The sequence below is a fragment of the Callospermophilus lateralis genome, chromosome 13, assembly GCF_048772815.1.
Source record: "Callospermophilus lateralis isolate mCalLat2 chromosome 13, mCalLat2.hap1, whole genome shotgun sequence".
Lineage (NCBI taxonomy): Eukaryota > Metazoa > Chordata > Mammalia > Rodentia > Sciuridae > Callospermophilus > Callospermophilus lateralis.
In genome coordinates, this window is record NC_135317.1 from 34,383,919 (window position 1) to 34,404,967 (window position 21,049).

A 21,049-nucleotide genomic window follows, 5' to 3' on the forward strand; every position below is an offset into this window, starting at 1 on the left:
GCCTCAGCCTCCCGAGCCGCTGGGATTACAGGTGTGTGCCACAATGCATGACTAAGGACATTAATCAGTGGTAAAGCACCACTCAGTTCAATCCCCAGTACCAAAACCAAATTTTGTTATATAACATTTTATAAAACCTATGTTGCTCCTATGCCCAGACACAATAATAAATGTTGAAGATACTATGAAAAAGAAAACAGATGCTATCTTTGTATTCATGATGCTTATAAAGTACGGGTGAGATAGACATTAAATGAATAATTATACAAATATTTGTAGTATGAGGAAAAAGTGTAATATCCTATGACTAAGAGATACCTTAATTGAGATAAGCAATACAGAGTGAATCTTTATGAAGTGCCAAATAAACTAAAAGAAAGTACTTAAAGATAATTTCTGTTGTTTTCCTGTCCAAAGTTCTTCCTGATATCATCCTAGTTTTCTATATAGGAAATACCCCTCCCACATTTCATTTCATACATTATTGGCCCAGGATGAATGTGGGATCCAAGCTGACGCAGTCAAATTGTCTCATGAAAATTTAAATCCTAAAATTGTCAGACCCAAGTTAGTCTAATAATATCATGGTAGTAAAATTAGGAGCCTCTGGATTAATATTTGTTTATCTAACCACTGAAACTACCCTTATTTCTTTCCTTCCAGAGATATGGAACAAGGGGATGAGGGTTTTCTTTTCTCTAAAATAACCATGTATATCCAATAAATCTTTTGCTTAAATTGGACAGGATTCACATCTGTGGCTTATACACCATGAATCCTAGCTGACAGAGCCAGTATGGTACATTAAGCAAAGAAATACAATGCTCAATGATGGAGGTTGGGGCCGGCTTAGGTAGAGCCTTACAAGCCACAAGGCTTGCTCTCTCTCACGTGCGCGCGCGCCCAAAATTAAACACAGAGTTACCTTGGCACTGAACTACATTCTCGAACCTTTTTTTATTTTGAGATAAGATCTCACTAAGTTACTGAGGCTGTCCTGAATTTGTCATCCTCCTGCCTTAGTGTTTCAAATAGCTAGAATTACAGGCATATACCACCATACCTGGCCATAAAGGACTTCTTAATTTTACCCTAATGGAAAGAAAAGACTCTGTTTTGCTTCATTTTGCAACACTGGGAATTGAACCCAAGGGTAATCTATCACTAAGATACATACCAAGTCCTTTTCATTTCACTTTGAGACAGGGTTGCCCAGGCTGACCTCCAACTTGCTATCCTCCCGCCTCAGCCTACTGTTCCTGGCTCATTTCAGAGTAACCAGAAGAGTGGCATGACCAGAATAACAATTTTATAAGGTCACTGTGACTGCACTGCAGACAATGACCTGAAAATAGAATCAGGTAAGATTATTTAGTAGGTATTAAATAGTTTAGACCAGAAATTTTAAATAGCTAAAATTTGATGAGAATTAATGAAGAAAGAGTCTTAAAGGACCACCAAGCTAGAGAAGCGTGTTTTAAAAGCAAAATAGTAATTAAAAACACACACACACACACATACACACAAACACACACTTTTAAAAGAAGGTGTTTCTAATTGGAATGTCCTAACAAATCTACTAAGAGATCAGATAAGATGAAAACTGAAAAATATTCATTCGATGACATAAAAGCTATTCCTGACTTGACTGGAGTTGCAGCTGCAGAAGTCAGTTATCAATGGGAGAATTCCTGTATCTGGCAATAGGCAGAAAAAGAACCTAAAAACCCCCAATTACAGTTACCTAAAATGAATACCTGATCCCACAAGAAAGGAAAAGAAACTCTTAAGGGTCAAAAATGAAAAGGATGGGCAGGGGATGTGGCTCAAGAGGTAGCGCGCTCGCCTGGCAAGCGTGCGGCCCGGGTTCGATCCTCAACACCACATACAAACAAGGATGTTGTGTCCGCCGAAAACTAAAAAATAAATATTAAAAAGATTCATTCTCTCTCTCTCTCTCTCTCACACACACACAAACACACACACACACACACACACACACACACACACACACACAAAATCCCACACCAAAAACCATAGCATAGGGAGAAAATAAAGAAGTTTGTCAAATTTGATCTATACTTCGGATACTTTCGTGAAAATCTGACCTTAGGTACAAGATGTGAATTGAGAGAATGTGCCTGGTTTAGTAAACAAAATATGAAATGAATGTGAAAAAGGGTCAGATGGGAAAGCAAGCACCACACCTATATAAAAGGATATATGCTCAGCCACACTAAAAAGTGAATCACGATCCTAAATTAGAAAACATGGAACAATCCCCATGATGACATATAAGCAGACAAAAATAGACCGCCCTTTAAGAACCTTACAAAATAGAGATGGTGGGCTGGGGATGTGGCTCAAGTGGTAGCACACTTGCCTGGCATGCATGTGGCCCGGGTTTGATCCTCAGCACCACATACAAACAAAGATGTTGTATCCACAAAAAAAAGTAAATATTAAAAAATTCTCTCTCTCTCTCTCTCTCTAAAAAAAGAAAAAAGAAATAAAATAGAGGTGGCAAATAAAAATCAAATGGTAAAAAATTTTAAATGATTAAGAACCTGAAATGAGTATTGAAAATGAGAAAGGAACCAGGAATACCTTGTTGTGGTAGGCAGACTTCCCCTACAAATTTCCCATTCCCTGGTTATTTAATCAAACATTAGTGTAGGTATGGCTGGAAGAAATTTTGCAGATTAAAATAAGAAAACCAGCCGGCTGACCATGAAATAAGATGCTCAGGGGTGGAGTGCTCACCTAGCACCACATAAAAATAAATAAAATAAAGGTATTGACAATTACCACTAAAAAAAAATATTAAAAAAAAAAACATATATATATATATATTTTTTTTTTTTTTTTTAAAGAAGAAGAACCAAAAAGGAGAGCGGAAGAGTCACTGATGCAGCAGATTGGGAAATCAGAAAGATTGTGTGAGAAGAATCTATTTGGCCTTCAACTAGCTCTAAAATGTAGAAGGGTAGCCCTCTTGCTAAAAACCAGTAAGAAAATCAAACCCTCAGTCCTACCCTGCAGGGAAGAATCTGCCAAGAACTAGCATGAACTTGGAAGAGGCTTCTGTCTGGAGCTCCCTGATAAAAGCACAGCTGGCCAACACCTTGATTTCAGCTATGTGAAAAATCAGCCCGCTCAACCCAATCTACTTATAAAATAAATGAAAGCTAATAAATATGTGTGCTCTTGAGCTGCTACATATGTGGTGATTTTTTTTTAATGGAAGCAATAGTAAACTAATATATTTGCATGCCTGAAACCAAAGAATAACAGGAATATGTCAAAAGGACATGGAATTTGTTCAAGTGCTCCTATTGGCAAAAACTGTGAACAATTTCAGTTTCAGTTTCACAATAAATCATGAGAGCTACATTATAAATATGCTAATCTGTAAGTTCACACTGAAAGATGAGCAATGGAATTTTTATATAGTCCCACAGTTTATTCCACAAAATAATTACTACTTATAAAGGGGAAAAAAAAAAACCTTTACATTGGAAAAACCTGATTGTGTGCCATCTGTTAATATGCAATAGAAAGATCATTTCTATGATATTCTGCCTCAAAAACATAATCTAAATTTTTAAAACCTGAATCTAATTTTAAAAATCCAAAATTTAATTGGTCATCTTCAAAAATATTAACCATTCAAAAAGACTAAATGGTAGTTGTCGCATTTATACTTGCAATATTTCTATACACTTGAGATTGTTTAAAAACAAAAATATTTTTAAATGTGGAAAAGAACTACATACTTAAAAAACAAAAAAGAAAGAAAAGAAAACCAAACTAGGTCCATTTTAAAGGGGATCCCAAAGAATTTCTAAAATTGAAAAACAAATTTTTTTCCTCAACCATCAGGTGAAACAATTAATTAAACAGAACTAAAAGCAGGGCACATGCCTGTAATCCCAACTACTCAGGAAGATGGGGCAAAGTGGATCAAGATGACAGCCTGGGCAAGTTGGTGGGACCTTGTCTCAAAATAAAAAGGACTGGGGATATAGCTCAGTGGTAGAGCATCCCTGAGTTCAGTCCCCATGGGGACGGGAGACAGTGGGAAACAGAGCTAAAGACACAATTACCAAATTAATTAAAAATAGAAAATAACCCAATCCAGAACAGATAGAGAAATGGAAAATATAAAAGAGAGCTTAAGAAACATAAAGGGCAGAAATAAACTCCAATTGTGTCTAACAAAAATTCCATACAATCGACTGGAAAAAATGAGATAAAGTACCGAGCGTGGTGGTGCACGCCTGTAATCCCAGTGACTCAGGAGGCTGAGGCAGGAAGATCATGAGTTCAAAGTCAGCCTCAGCAAAAGTGAGGCATTAAGCAACTCAGTGAGACCCCATCTCTAAATAAAATAAAAAACAGGGGGGCTGGGGATGTGGCTCAAGCGGTAGCACGCTCGCCTGGCATGCGTGCGGCCCGGGTTCGATCCTCAGCACCACATACAAACAAAAGATGTTGTGTCCGCCGAAAACTAAAAAATAAATATTAAAGATTCTCTCTCTCTCTCTCTCTCTCTCTCTCTCTCTCTCTCTCTCTCTCTCCCTCTCTCACTCTCTCTTTAAAAAAATAAAATAAAATAAAAAATAAAAAAAAATAAAAAACAGGGCTGGGATGTGGCTCAGTGGTTGAGTGCCCCTGAAGTCAATCCCCAGTACCAAAAAAAAGGCCGGGGAGGTGGGGGTGGAAACAGTGATTTGTAAAGTATGATGGTGAAGATTGTGTCCAGAATTGAAGAAAGAAATCAGGAAGCACAAGAAGTCCCAAGAAGAAAAAAGTAACACACAGACATGTCACAAAAACAAAGAAGGAATCTCAAAGGATCAGTGGCAGAAGTTTCAGGGCATACAACAGGAATGCAGGATCAAAAGAATTTGGGGTTGGGGTTTTTTGTTTGTTTATTTGCTTGCTTGCTTGCTTGCTTGCTTGTTGTTTGTCATTTCTTTGATGCTGTTGTTTTCAAGAAGAAAGAGAGTAAAGTATGATTAGAAGTAGGTGGGGAAAAGAGAGTGAAGAAACTAAAATGACAAAGTCTGCAAGAAGGCAGAAAAAGAAATTTAAAGCACACTTAAAGACTAGCATTTGAGGGGCTGGTGTTGTGGCTCAGTGGTAGAGCCTTTGACTATAAACATGACTCAGTGAAAGTAAAGACATGTATAATATTAATCTCGTTTGCAGAATTGGGTTATAAGAAGACGAAATTTTCTGGTAGGAGGAGGAAAAGACAGATCTAATATATTAGGGATGGGGAAGGAAAAGTAGGTGGAGTTCAAAATACATCAGTGAGCCAGGCAGGGAGGCATATGCCTTTAATCCCAGTGGCTCCGGAGGCTGAGTCAGAAGGATCAGCCTCAGTAACAGCAAGGCCATAAGCAACTCAATGAGACTCTGTCTCTAAATAAAATACAAAATAGGGCTGGGGATGTGGCTCTATGGTTGAATGCCCCCGAGTTCAATCCCTGGTACAAATAAGTGATGGCAGAAAGTAAAAGTTTACTGAAGTATATTAACATTACAAAGTAATTTAAATGTCAACTGAGGTTATCATGAATCTATAACACTATAAATCTGTGTGATTTTTTTTTCTTTACAAACACAGGTAAGTATAAAAGTATGGGTAGTCACATTAATGAAAGAATACCTGAATTAAGAGATGAGACATACTGAAATAAACAATAATCATTAAATTCAAACATGAAACATCAAGAAATGCTATTATGCAATGATTACTTTTGCTGTTGCTTAAGTTTAGGGAAGTGAAAGAAAGATTTAGGAAGGGAGAAACTGCCAACTAAAATGAAAAACAATCTTATTAGATCTGGGTTTAGTGTCTGCTATAGTTTGGATCTCCCCCGCCTTTCTTTTCACTGGTGAATTATAATTATGTATCACAGTAGGCCTCACTGTAATATATTTGTACCTGCACATAGTACACTTGTCTACTACAATCCCCCATATCTCCTATTCTCCTCTCTCCTATAGTTTGCATCTTAAATGTCCCCCAAAGACCCAAGTATTAAAGGCTTGCTCCCCAGGGAGATGCTACTGGGATTTTAAAATGCTTAAGAGGTAGAACTTAATAGGAGGTCGTTAGGTCACTGGTCATTAGGTCGTTACGGCCAGTGACCTAATTGGGGAAAATGGGACCCCAATTCTTTCTCTTCTCTCTTTGGATTCCTGGCAACAAAATGAGTGGCATACTCTGCCCCATGTCCTGCCATGATATGCTGCTGCCTTGCCCACAGGACCAAAAGCAAGAAACCAACCAACTGGAGACTGAAACCTTCAAAACTGTGAGCCAAAACAATCCTTTTCTCTTTATCAATTTATTGTCTCCGTTATTTGTTATTCTGACAGCTAAATGTATCACAGATACATTTCCAGGTTGCTAGACAAACTTCCTAAATATCACTTGATTATCAAATCCAGGAAATGCTATAAAAAATGAGTGCACTCTTTGCATTACTAGTACTTTAAATTCTTTGCTATAACAAATACTTCTGTAACCTTTTTTTATTATGTACACTTCCCTGTGACAAAAGTCTTTTTTTGTCTATTAATCCTTTTAGACTTTTTCTTCCCAAGGAAATTTTCAAAACTAATAGTTCGTTTAGAATTCTCCATCTTTAAATACTTTAAAAATTTTCTGCCAGATACAGTGGTGCACAACTATAATCCCAGTGACTCAGGAGACTGAGGTAGGAATATCACAAGTTCAAAGCCAGCCTCAGCAAGTTAGTGAGGCCTGAAGCAACTTAGTGAAACCTTGTCTTGAAGTAAAAAACAAAAAGGACTAAGGATGTGGCTCAGTGGTTCAGCGCCCCTGGATTCAATCCCTGGTACCGAAAAAAAAAAAAAAAAAAACTAAATTTAATTTAAATTAAATACATATTCCTTCAATGTCTAGATGAAAAATTTTCCACTCTTTCCATTGGCACTGTATGGACGGTTTCAATCTAAGACTTTTTTTTAACTTTACTTCCATTATTTCTTTGAATTATTTCCTCCTCTCCACTTTTATTTTTTCCCCTCCTGGGGATTCTATTATCTGGATACTATTTTTGTCTTCTATATTATTACAAAGTCTTTATTTAATGTATACATGCATATAATCTTTTGTCCTTTTCTTCTTTCTAGGATTTCCTTCATCTAATTTGCCCCTTGATTTCTTTGTTCCTTGGCTACCTATATTCATTGTTATTATTTCATTTATTGTGTTTTCTGCTTCCACTGCTAAAGTTTTTAATACTAAGGTTTCTACTGTTTCTTTTTAATACTTAGTTTCAAATTACTATTCTCCTTTTGTATCTTTTATTACACTTGTTTCTTTTCTTTTTAAAAAGGGCATGGATGCACACACCTGTAAATCCAGAGACTCAGTAGACTGAGACCAAAGGATTACAAATTGAAGGCCATCCTTAGCAAACAAATGAACCTTCCCAAAGAACAGGTTGTACTGTCTTATTTATCAACTCAAATACTTCTAACTTCTTGACCTAGTAGCCAAAGCTGTGATTTCTCAAATATCTCATATCAAATATAATTATCACTGTCACTTTACAGCCTGTGTATTCTCAGGTCAGTGCCACTGGCTTGTACTAATTATATACCTGAGACTGGGGAGTCCAGCTGTCATCCCTATCTCCAATAGCTAAATTCTACACATTCTTTAGGAATCAAGTTAAATCAATCTCTCTCCCCTTCCCTCTCCCCCCTCCCCCTTCCTCTGCCCCTCCCCCTTCCTCTCTCTCTCCCCCTCCCCTCCCTCTGTTTCTTTTATTGGTGCCAGGGATGCACGACCACATTTCCAGCCCAGCCCCTTTATTTTTTTCATTTTGAGACAGGATCTAAGTTGCTTGCTGAATTGTTGAAGCTGATCTTGAACTTTCAATCCTCCTGCCTCAGCCTCCTGAGTCTAGTTGCTGGGATTATAGGTGTGTGCCACTGAGCCTAGCAAATGCTAAAATTCTTTAGACATCTCATTCCTTCAGTAGAAAGTAATTTTCCCTCACTCCGAACTTCTTTTATACTATAGAGATCATTAAAGATGCTTTAATTACATCCTCTGAAATTGTTATTAAAAAACATATTTATCTTCCATTTTAAGAAATTATTACTTTTGGTACTGGGGATATAACCCAGGGGAACTTTACCACTGAGCTATATCCCCAGCCCTTTTTATGTTTTAGTTTTAGACTAAGTTGCTTTGGGCCTCGTGAAATCACTGAGGCTGGCCTTGAATTTACAATTCTCTTGTGTTAGACTCCTGAGCCGCTGGGAATGCAGATGTGTGCCTGGGTCTTCCTTTTAGATTGTGTATTTCCTACAGGCTGGGTTCATTGTGGTAGATCCTTATTTCCATAAAGTGACTAATGATCTTACACGTAGAAAGAATTTAATATATACCTCTCAAATTAAAAAAAAAACACACAGGATGAAGTGGTACAGTGCTTGCTTAGCACATGTGAGGCACTAGGTTCAAACCTCAGCAACACAAAAAATAAATAAATAAAACAAAGATATTGTGTCCACCTACAACTAAAAATATATTTTTTAAAGAAAATCTCTTTTACTTTTAAAAAAGAAAAAAAGAAAGACGAAAAACACAGTCTTGAGAAGGAAAGTTGCATATTGCAAGTTTTCAAAGCCTGCAAGATTAGTGTTGTCTGTATATGCAAACTAACAATTTTAGGGAAAGAGATGGAACAGATGCATATATTAGCTGCATAGGAGTAGTGAATTCCATTCTCTAGTTCAGAGTATACATGCTCATTCTCAACTGATCCAAAATTTTCTGAGAAACATATTAAAGAATTAGAGAATTATACACATAAAACAATAAGATCTCATATTCTTTCCTTCTTATGACATTATGTAGAAAGCACCCTTAATAATTAAAGACCTAGGCACCTAGACTCTTATGAATAACAATTTTAGTAATTCTAAAACCCATCTATTATGTCTTAAAGTTATATAACAAATCCAAACAAGCATAACAATAAGAACATGATAACACAGTTCATCCCACCTACCATCCAAGATTATGGGTAAATCCTTTCCAGGATTCATCTTTCTATCTACAGATCCCTAGCACTGCTTAATCTAGGAAGATTACTAAAATACCCTAAGATTATTTTACATTATTACATTTAAAACCATGCTTCAGATTGGTACATACCTATGAATTTAAGTTCCTGCTTTGTTAGTGGAGAACTGTCATCTCTGTCTGAAGAAAAGACACACTTTAATTTCTGATTTTTTTTTCTTTAATCATAGTTTCTAAAAACTACCATGAAAGATACTGAGAAACTTCAGAAATTATTGGGGTGGGGGGTGTCCAATAAGGTTAAAGTAAAAAAACAAACAAACAAAAAAAAAACACAATGTGAATTTCAAGTCATTAGCAGCATTCTAAATATAAGGGATTGTTAATGCATTACCACATAATTAATTTAAAAGAATCTCTCATATAATTCCTTTCCCTTTATATTACTTTCTTTACTGAATAAGGCCTCCTTTGAAGTTTAATGAGACACAAATTCATTTTTCTTTATAGCAGTTAATGTGCATTTTGAAATATAATCTTCTCCTCAGTGGTTAAGTCAACAACTGAAGTGATAAACACAGTAAGATATTAACATAAACAGTCTTTGAAGCCTATTTTCCAGGAATCGATAGTGAAAGAATAATGTAGAAACGGGAGTCTTTTCTATAATATATGTCTTCTACTACTTAGTAGCAAGATTATATAGTATTGGCTGAATTCTTTAATACACAGGCTTAATCATGACCCTGCCCGTAGCTTAATACCATTCCATTATGTGTTCTGTCACCCTCGAACTCATATAGCTCTACCTTATACCTTAGAACTTCTATTAATAAACATATCTCTATTCATTTTAGATTGTGATTAAAGAGAGCAATTCAAAGTTTTAACTTTCTTTCAGGTAACTCTTCCAGGTTTCATTCCAAACCTTCTACCAGTGCTCTTTGCAACCTTTTAATATACTCAAGGTCTAGATCCCATTTCCCCACTAATTAACTCTTATTGAATGATTCAGAATTCATGGACATTTGAACAACCTTAGAGGGCTGGGTTTTCGCTCAGGGGCAGAATGCTTTCCTAATAAGTCTGCCCTGGTTCAATCTCCAGTACAGGTGCCTGGAGAGAGGGGAAAACTTAGCACTTGTAATATCCTGGGATATGATGATTTATTGTATAAGTGTAAAGCATCATGGGGGTGTGGCTCAGTGGTAAAGCAGCTCTGAGTCCAATCCCCACTACCAAAAGAACAAAATTAAAAACTGTAATATTTCTATACATATTACTTACTTCATAATCATTACAAGTATTTAAATGTATGTAAATGAAACAGAGAAGCTAAATTTATAGCTTATTAGTATCATGAAATCTGTACTCTCTTCGTCAAAACTGTCTAATTCTAAGGTACCACCACAAAATCAAATATTGCTTCACCCCTCATATTGTTTTTTTTTTCAAATATATTTAAGTGACTATTTTGCCTTTCCAAACTGCCTTCGAATAAGTTAACAAAGTTCCTAAAAGATTTTTGTGTTATATATCTCAAACGATTCTACTTTTAAAAAATATGTTTTGTTGTGGTGTGTTTGTGTGTTATGCTGCAAATGGAACCCAGGGCCTTGTGCATGCTAGGCAACAGCTTTACCATTGTGCTATATATTTCCAGTCCATCTGCTTTCTTTTTATTTTGCTGGCTCAATAACTTTAACATTATTTATTTAACTTTTAAGTTCCTTAAACTTCTCTCAGCATCTAAAATTTATCCCACTGTGTCTCATCTGATCAGGAAGTATCTAAGTACTTTTCTTTGTACTGATTAATTTTTCTCAGAGAGGATCTTAGAACCATCAAATCAAGATATTTGCTTGAAATGCAATGTCTGTGACTATTTTTTTCAGAACAAGTTTCAGCAAATAAAATTTAATTTTATAAAGTTCTATATAAAACACAATACATCAAATAACCAGAATCTTAACTGTCTAATAAAGCAGTTTTTAAGTTCACAAATTTAAGATAAATATAACCAAGATATAGATCACAGAAACATAAATAATTGTCAGGAAGAATAACGGAGATAGACTGAAGAAAATAATAGAACACCATTACAAAAATATTTAAAAGAATGTTAATAAGTCTAGAAACATGAATGAAAAGAAAAACTTAGATAAAACTGTGCTACTTTTACTAAATGCTATTTGATACAAATACAACCAAAATATAAACCACACATTTTGCAGAGAATAGTATATTAAAAAAAAAAAAACTATAAGTAGCTTACACTGATACTAGTTGGATAAAAGAGATAAGACTGGAAAATCAGGTAAGAGCCAGATTATGAAAAACTTCATATGCCATACTAAAGACTTTGAATTTTATCCTTTAAGTACTAGAAAAATCCCTAAGACAGTATGAAATGGTGTGGTTTGCATTTTTAAAGTATTTTGTTTGTTTGCTTTTTTTTTTTTTTTCTTTTGCAGTAGTGGGGATTGAACCCAAGATCTCATGCATGTTAAGCAACTGCTCTACCCCTGAGATACATTCCCATTCTTTTTATTTTGAGACAGGTTGCCCGTGCTGGACTCAAAGTTAGAATCCTCCTGCCTCAGCCTCTTGAGTAGCTGGAATTAAAAGAGTTATTTGCTACAGTGCCCACTCTGGTTTGCATTTTAGATAGAACATCAATTTGCCAAGCATCTAGAGAAGGGATTAGTTAATGGTGTGAAGTTCAAGAAGTTGCTGAAAAAAGTTCAGATGACAAATCATGTTCTACTTTACCAAGCAGAGGCAGTGAAAAGAGGAGAAAAAAAGTAAACTGATAAATAATAGGAAAAATGTTTTTAAAGAAATGATCAAGAAAATAATGGGAGAATTTAGATTAACTTTCTAGTGTACGTCTGGTTTCAGTGGCTGAGTACCATAGAGAGATGAGAAATACAAGAACACAACAAATTAGAGAAAAAAATAAGAACTAAGGATTATTAGTATTTTGGAAATTTGAGTCTAGAATTTTAGGAGAAAGTCTACTTAGGAGGCACAGATTTGGAAAGCTAATGAATACAGATGACAGCTGAAGGACATATATTCTGAGCCAGGTACAGCAGTTTACTTGTACTCCCAGCTCCTTAGGAGATTAAGGCAGGAAGACTTCTAGTTTGAGGCCAGCCTTGGCAACATAGCTAAAGTGTGTCCAAAAAAAAAAAGAAAGAAAGAAAGTGGTAGAACACTTGGACTGGGTTCACAGTTCTGGGGGTGGGATAGCAGCAGGGAGTAGCGGGGAATATGTTTTCCAATGGAATGTGAATGGGATAAGAAAGAGGAGAAAACACTAGGGGAAAAAACAATTAAGGAATAGGCACAGGCATCATAAAAGACCTATTTTCATTTAGTCTTATTTTTTGGTACCAGGGATTGAGCCCAGGGGTTAGCCACATTCCCAACCCTTTATTAATTTGGAGACGGGGTCTCAATAAGTTGCTGAATCTGGCTTTGAACTTTCCATCCTCCTGCCTCAGCCTCCCATTCCATTGGGATTATAGGCATGTGCCACCTCACCTGGCATTAAAAACAAACAAACAAAAAAAAAACTCTACTTTTAGAAAGAACAATGATCTCAATCAACAACCTAACTTTTCTCCTTAAGAAACTAGAAAAAGCAAACTAAACCAATGTAAACAGAGAAGGGGAAATAATAAACATTAGAGCAGAGATTAATAAAATTAGGAAATGATAAAACAAAATCACAAGTCGGTTCTTACATCAAAATTGACAAGCCTTCAGAAAAATGAAAAAGACTCAAATTACTAAAATCCAGAATAAAAGGAGGTTATTAGTACTATCCTTACCAAAAATAAAAAGGATTATAAGAATACTATGAATAACCATATGCAAAGTAATTAAGGCAATATAGATGAAATGGGCAAATTCTAATAAACATGAAAAGATAGAAACTCAGAATGAACCCAAAACAAATAAAAAAGATTGAGTCAGTAATAAAACTTCCTCAGTCTAATAAAGGGCATCTAAGAAAAACCCACAGCCAACATATTTATGATTAGAAACTGAAAGCCTCCTCTGTAGAGGAAAGGAAAATACAAGGATATGTACTCTCACCAATTCCAGTCAACATTATATTGAAACTGGGAAAGGAGCAAATGAGATGTTTAATAGGTATATCATTTCAATATTGCAAAATAGAAAGATTCTAGATATCTGCTGTACAACAACTTTAAAATTTTTAACATTACATAAACATTAAGATCAAGTACAAAGTTATAGGCAGACAGGAGCAAGAAGTTCTGCTGTACTACTGAAGAGTAAGGTGACTATAGTATTATTCATATCAAAAAGCTAGAAGAAAAGATTTTGAAAAGTTTGTACCATTAAAAAAAAAATGATGTTTGGGGAGCCAGATATGTTTAATCTGACTTAAACATTATATAACATATACAGATACTAAAACATCACATTACTACATTAATAAATAGGTTAAATAAATTAATATTATAAAAATAATATCAGTAAATCTTTAAAATTTTGAGTTTTAGAAGATTGTGTCTGAAATAGTATTATCAAGTGCTTGTCAACTGTCCTGTTGAATTAATACAATCTAGTACTTTTGTCAGTGAAAGATAACATCAAAGGATGTATGTCAGTTCATTCACAATTGTTCCCTATGATGTTTATTTTCCTTTAAACTATGACTATATCAGGGCCTCTAATATTTCATCAATTAAAGAACAAGACTAAATGTATCTATACAACTAAGAAAGATGTTAAATTTCTTCAGCTTTTATACTTCTCTACCCCAAAATGTTAACATGTTTGTTCTCAAGAATATGTTCAATTCCTTTTTCCTCAGAAGTTCCTTCTTATTCATTATCTAAGCCAGTAAGTTACAGGCTATATAGGGCAGCAAAAATTATAAATAAATGTATTAACAAAAGGATCACTTACAAATTTTCCACTTTGGCTGCCCACACCCTTAAAGCCATGAAACAGCATCTATGGATGCTCATTTTGCCTTTGGTTTCTTGTTTACTGTTAACCCAAACACAATGCCAATTGGCCACAAATTAAACTACATTAGCAAAATATGCAATATTTCATGAAGTCACAGAAAATGTACCCAAAAAATTATTGGAGTCATACACAATCTTGAAGAAATAAAATCCTTTTAGTTTGTTTTACCCTTCTCTAGACTTTTTATTAAATCAAATTTTACTAAAATCTTTGAGAGAGAAATTAAAGTCTTAAGAAATATTTCTCATAGTTAATAAGAAAGTGGTTATTTCTTAAATTCACTGTATAAAGGAGAAATTCTTAAAATAACTTTAAATACTGTACTTGAAGAAAAAGCAACTTAGATTCAAGTTAATAGTGCAATTAAATGTTTTTAACAAAAAAAATAAAATAAAATCAACAAAGGGAGACACTAGATTCAAAAAAGGAGTATTTTTGAAGCTTAAAGGACAAAGAAAGGTGCTTGGGGAAGCTAAAGAAATCCTACCACATTTTTACAAGATTGATCCTCATTATAATTCACAAAAATGTGGGCCTCTGGTTGTGGCTCAGTGGTAGAGCGCTTGCCTTGCATGTGTGAGGCACTGGGTTTGATCCTCAGTACTACATGCATGCATACATACATAAAAAATAAAGATTGTGTTATGTACAATTTTTTAAAAATTTAAAAATTGCACAAAAATGAGAAGTGACAGTATTTGCCTTATATGCTGATTCAGAATTCATCCCAGGAAAACACGCAACTCCACCATAAAACCTGAGTCAAACTAGACACAATTTAAAAGGCTGTCTCCAACCTACACACTAAGTAAAAAATAAGAGTACATAATAAAAGTATACAATTCATTAATAAATCAAAATTCCAAAAAAACAGAATTCACATTCAATGGGGGTGTGATGTAGCAAATTCCTAATGTAGATATTAATTACTAACTGCCCTGGCAAGAGATAACTCAAAAGAACTAGAAAAATTATTTGCATACGTAAAAAGACTTTCAGAAACTTAGAACACTATTATTCTGCCACACAGAAAGACAATAAAAGCCAAACTGATGAACTACATTGACCTATCATCCTCCTGTAGGCAATCTACAAAGTTTTCACTGAGGTGTTGAACAACTGACTCACCACACATCCCTGGGTTTCATATAATCAATAGAACATGCTAGCTTTCAATTGGAATTATCTACAAAAGGCAACCTTTATAGGGATAAATCAACCACCAGAGAAGAGTCTAATAAAACTTACCATTGTGTATTGCATTCAGCAACTCTGAGAAAGCTTTTAAGTGAGGAAAAAAGGACTTCAGGTTAAGATCATTTTCAAATACACAAAAGAAATACATAGGCACAGACTACATCAGAATAATAAAATTTCATTAAGTCTCTCATGTATTATTTGCTTGAATTATTACAACTTCAAGCATCACTCAGTTTTTATAATAACAAAGATTTCTAAATACTGTATTCCATTTGCCAATATAGTACGTGCTAAACTGAGATGCTAGATTTATTGCCTTTATGGTAACAATTTCCTTAGTGTAATAAATATATATCTTTATATATAAATATATATAATCTTTAAATCATTTTTTAAAATATGTCAATGTCTTGATAAAAATGCATCTCTATAAGTTGTAATTCTATACAGGTAAATCTACAGTAGGAAACGTACAACAGTATTTATTACAATGAAAAATCTCATTATATCATCTAACCCTATCAAACATTCTCATTTCCCAACCTTCAGTATAAGAAGTCACAACACGTGCAGAATCTAAGCCAATGCACAAATACTGAAAATTTTTATTAGTATTAAGACTAATGGAAACCAAAATACTGAAAATATTTTATGAAAGGGCAGAAGTCACAATTCTACAATGGAAGTATTTTATTAAAAGGCCAACAATAACTTAAATTTGCCCACAATTTGACTGTAATACAATATTGAACACAGCTGTTATGTTATCTTTGTAGAAGAAACAAATCTATTAAAAACTATATTTTGAAAAATAAAATTCAGAGGTTCAAAGGTAGACAAATATACTAGAAAAAGCACTAAAGTAAGAGTCAAAAAGCCAGGGTTACCAACCCAGTTGGACAACTTACTAGTTGTTGGACAAGCTCCATCATGCCGATACTGCATGGAAATTTCTGTTGGGAGGGAGGAGAAAGAAATCAGCAAAGAAGTTGCCGGTGACTCAAAGGGAGAATAAGAAACAGACCAGAAAAACATGGGGAATCCACCTAAAAGTCTAGCTAAGTGAGTCAAACCAAACTGCAGGAACAAAAATTTAAGCTAACAGGATATGAGAGAAAGAGAACCAAACATAATGGAATTTTCACAAATTTATTGTATGTAACAAAGGGTAAGGAAAAGGCAAAAAGGCTTATAGACAAAACTATATAACAAGTATCTGATAACAAATGACTTCATTAATGAGAGAATAGTTAGCAACAAGATACGCTAATGCACTTTAGATAATTCATTAGATGGCAACAATTTATCAAAAACAGTTTAATACATAGCTGACTGGAAATTACAATTTAAGAATTATAATTAGTTTATACATAAACAAAGCCATAATGACTTATACAACAGTATAAAACTCATTAAATTACACTTAGTTCACTTCCTTATACCTTTTATTTTTGACAAAAATAGTGAATAAATGAGATATTACTCTTACTCTTTTATTCCACCCAAATGAGGAAAACAAGCAGAGTGACCTGAAACAATAAAACAATGCTTAAAAGTAAGAGCTGCTCAGAATATGGAAAATAAATTTCAATATGGCATGCTAAGGGAAAAATAAATGATAAAACCAAGATCAAGATAGTGAGTAACTGGTTTGCTAGGAAGAACTAATAGTCCCTTAAAATTAACACTTGGCAAAAAGTTATATTAAAGGGATAGCTGGGAATTCCCTGGATATCACTTAACCAAAAGATGCCCCTTAGGAACTGTATGTACAAGAGAGGTTCCCAGAACCATCACTCACACATCTGCCAACATATGTTCCTCATAAATCTAGTCTAACCATGTCCACCCTGAGTAACTTGAGGTAGAAAAAAAGGCAAAGCAAGGTAAAAACAAGCCAGCACACACCTGTAATCACTGTAATGTTTGAAAAAAAAATTATATGAAATGCAGTTTTAAAAATTCAAACATTTAGTCCAGTTCAGAACAATCATCTAGAAACAATTTAGGCTTTGGCTTAACTCCTTCCCAGTTGACACTCAAAAATGAGACATCGTGGGGAATTCTCCATCTTAATGTCTCATTAACAAATATAATACTAGTAAGATTTAAAAGGGTAGGTAGCTGCTGAGGTGTTTGACATTGTCCATTATAGAAAAAATAGCAACTGTTTGGAATGGTAATGAAAAATAATCAAAGGACATTCATAATAGTAGAAGTATTTTAGTGATAAGAAAAAAACCTGAAATATGGCTAATCTGGCCTTTGATCTAGCACTTCTATAATTGTTGTTGTTATTTTGGTACCAGAGATTGAACCCAGGGGCACTTAATCTTGGAGCCACATTCCCAGCCCTTTTTATTTTTTGAGACAGGGTCTCATTAAGTTGGCCAGGCTGGCCTCAAATTTGAATCCTTCTGCCTCAGCCTCCTGAGTTGCTGAGTTTACAGGCATGTGCCACCATGCCTGGCCTGGTCAATTTAGCACTTTTATAGAAAGGCAACCGTGGTATAGCACTAACAAATACTCCAATTGTCAAAGACCAAAATAAAATCAGGGAATTTTCCAAAAGAACAAATTCCAAGTTATATCCTAGACTCAGCAGTATATAATGTGCTATATAATTTTCATTTATGACCCTAGATAATCAAGGTTTGTAAAATTGTGAACTTGAGTCAGTAAGATACATTTAATATTATGTTCACAAATTGCCCATAATCCTTGTCTACATTAAGAGAGTTTATTGGACTAATATTTGTATCTTTATAATTCCCTTATTTGCTTACAGAATCAATACCACTAATGGAACTACTTTACCAGGGAAATACTTTTCAGTTTTATTTTACCAACCTAAATAGAAATGATATAGAAGTATGTTTAGTAAGGAAACTGACAGTTCTAAGGGCTCATACTAAAACTCTCTAACCTTTATTTTCAGTAGAAGTTACAACAACTTGTTCTATAAAATTGATCTCAATCAAGAGAGCATATTCCCAAAATCTCCTTTAGTAGCATTTATCACCACTAAAGAGTCTCATCCCTGAAATACATTTCCAAATAGCTTATCTTAGGAACACTATGGCAGGCAGTGCTATCTATATTTAACAACTTAAATCTTAGAGTTTTAAAAATGGCGAATTACATTCTTTGAAAATAAACAATACACTGCAAGAAAAGAAGTTAATACTAAATATGTTGACCTCTTGTCATTTGAAGAAGGAGATGTTTCTCAGAGAAAATAACATCCTGATTTTTGTTTAGAAAAAAAATGTTGCATAACTTTCACTTTAATAAATCATAAATTCTTATAATATAGTGAAGATAAACTGTAAAGAGGAAAAGGATAAGTTCAGCATGTTAACTCTTCCAAATGCTACAGTACTGATTTTCAAAAGACTAGGTACCTAATTGTTCGGGTCCCAATAAAATATCTGTAGGAAGAAATTTAATCAAAATCTTAATATAATCTATCTAGAAGCCAAAACGTGAACAACCTATAGCAGTCTCTCAAAACAAAATACTAATAATCATTTTGTACAAGTCATTGTAAAACAATAGGCCATTTATCAGGGAGTACTTAAATTCTAATGAAAATGTTACAATCCAAACCCTTTAATCAGATAAAATCCCTGTAAACTTCTTATTTGATCAAGGAGTTTCTATTCTAATTTTATCTAGAACTTCTAGAATAAATATCTACACTCTACTACAATTAGAACCCGTTATGATGGGATTCTGATTGTTGTTAGAAGTCATGCTTTTAACAATTCCAAGAGATAATCACATTATTAGAACCTGATTCTACTTCTGTTTTATGTCCCAGTATGATAAAATAGGAGAAATAGTAATACTAATAGCAGCTGTCCTACCTGGAATGAACTATAGTACCTAAAAGTAAGCGTTCTTTAGAAACATTTAAGTGCTCAAACATAGGCTATTACCATTACTATAAGCTAAATGAGGCAAAAGTTTTTGATAAGTTACCAAAATTAAGCCCAGAATGCTTATTGTAGGAGAAAGACCACTGTTGGGTGATTATTTATTCAGCCTGTGGAATTCAACTCTCCATGAAACCATCCTACCCTATTTAACCAATATTACCTCCAACTATGCTAAAAACTCAAGCTTCTTATTCCTATTAGGCTTATATCCTAAACATACATTTACTTCCTCTTCTGGTAATATTGCTGAACTTCATTTCGTACTATTCTGAAGGAAAATTCAATCTCTTTGTGTTTTTTTTTCAAACTTAATAATACTTCTTATCCTCATAGACTATGATGTTATACCAAAAGCCTTAAAAATAAAATAGTTTAACTTGCAGCCTAACGATAAGCACTTGCAAGATCAAGTACAAAAATCACATGGGATACCATTACCCATATGTATGCATTCAGTGCTTAGTACTAGTAGTATTCTTTTTTTTTTAAGACATGTTTAGTATTTATTATCTTCAAAGCACTATGTTGGCAGTAGGGATAGAGCAATGAACATGACAAACATAACAGAACAAGTATTAGAGTGGATGTTATGGTATAACATCATGCCAACATGTGCTTACAAGGGTCGTCTCTACCATTACTAAATTATCAACTTACTTGACATTAAAGCAAATCATTCTTATAGAAGGAGTATCATAAAAACAATTTTGGGGGTAGCAGGATTCTGGCACTTAACCACTGAGCCACATTCCCAGCCCTTTTAATTTCTTATTTTGAGACAGAATCTTACTAACTTGCTGAGGCTGGCTTTGAGCTTATGATCCTCCTGCCTCAGACTCCCTAGTTGCTGGGATTATAGATATGTGCCACTGTGTCTGGCATGAAAACAATTTTTGATAATGCAGTGCACAGTAGAGATTTTCTCCTTTATATTTATTTATATGGGAGAAAGATCCCTATTCTTACAATTACTAAATGCCTTCTCAACTTAAAATTAGTCCAATGGAAAAGTTAACTTTTTCATATCAGAAGGAAATATTGTTGCTGAAAGTTAAATTATTGGTTCAAATTTACTCATGGATTCTCTCTGCTTAAAGTATGACTGACATTATGCTAGTGTGGCTTTAACCCTCAACAGCAAACATCTGTCAAATTTCACAATTCAGTGAATACACATACCTCCACCACTTAGAGCTATAATATCTGTCTCAAGTTTCTTTTTCTATATAATAACAATTCTATATAATGAGTAATAAGACTAAATGTTTCTTAAATGCTTAACAGTGTGTGACACATACTATTAGTAATCAATAATTCTTAACTTATAGTCAAGAAGGCATAATTCCTAAATATACATGACAGTTTGCTAAGTTTCTTCTAGATAAGAATACTTTTTACACTGAGTTTTATCTGATACTCAGCGTGTATAGAACTAAAGAATAGGGCTGGGGTTATGGCTCAGTGGTAGAGAGCACTTGCCTAGCATGTATGGAGCACTGGGTTTGATTCTTAGCACTGCATATAAATAAATTTTTAAAAATATAAAGGTCGGGCTGGGGATGTGGCTCAAGCGGTAGTGCGCTCGCCTGGCATGCGTGCGGCCCGGGTTCGATCCTCAGCACCACATACAAACAAAGATGTTGTGGACGCCGAAAACTAAAAGATAAATATTAAAAAAAAATTCTCTCTCTCTTTAAAAAAAAAAAAATATATATATATATATAAAGGTCCATTGATAACTAAAAATATATTATGTCAAATAGCTTTAAGTGAGCGGTAGTATTCCATAATTATAGCTTTTACAAAACAT

At 34.2% G+C, this 21,049-nt stretch overlaps 1 protein-coding gene across 7 annotated transcripts in view; it reads right to left on the reverse strand.

Annotated features, from left to right (window-relative positions):
• Positions 1 to 21,049, reverse strand: part of Mllt10 (MLLT10 histone lysine methyltransferase DOT1L cofactor) — a 200,014-nt gene that overhangs the window by 38,957 nt on the left and 140,008 nt on the right. For 6 of the 7 annotated variants that reach the window (XR_013088481.1, XM_076832028.1, XM_076832030.1 and 3 more), the window contains 3 exons: positions 16,207 to 16,251; positions 15,347 to 15,379; positions 9,215 to 9,262 (listed from right to left, as the gene is read on the reverse strand). Coding sequence is in view for 6 of the 7 variants with exons in the window: in XM_076832028.1 (XP_076688143.1) it covers positions 9,215 to 9,262; positions 15,347 to 15,379; positions 16,207 to 16,251 (126 nt within the window). In the remaining variant the exon portion in view is untranslated. The remainder of the gene's footprint in view (positions 1 to 9,214; positions 9,263 to 15,346; positions 15,380 to 16,206; positions 16,252 to 21,049) is intronic. The other variant, XM_076832029.1, reaches the window with a different exon arrangement.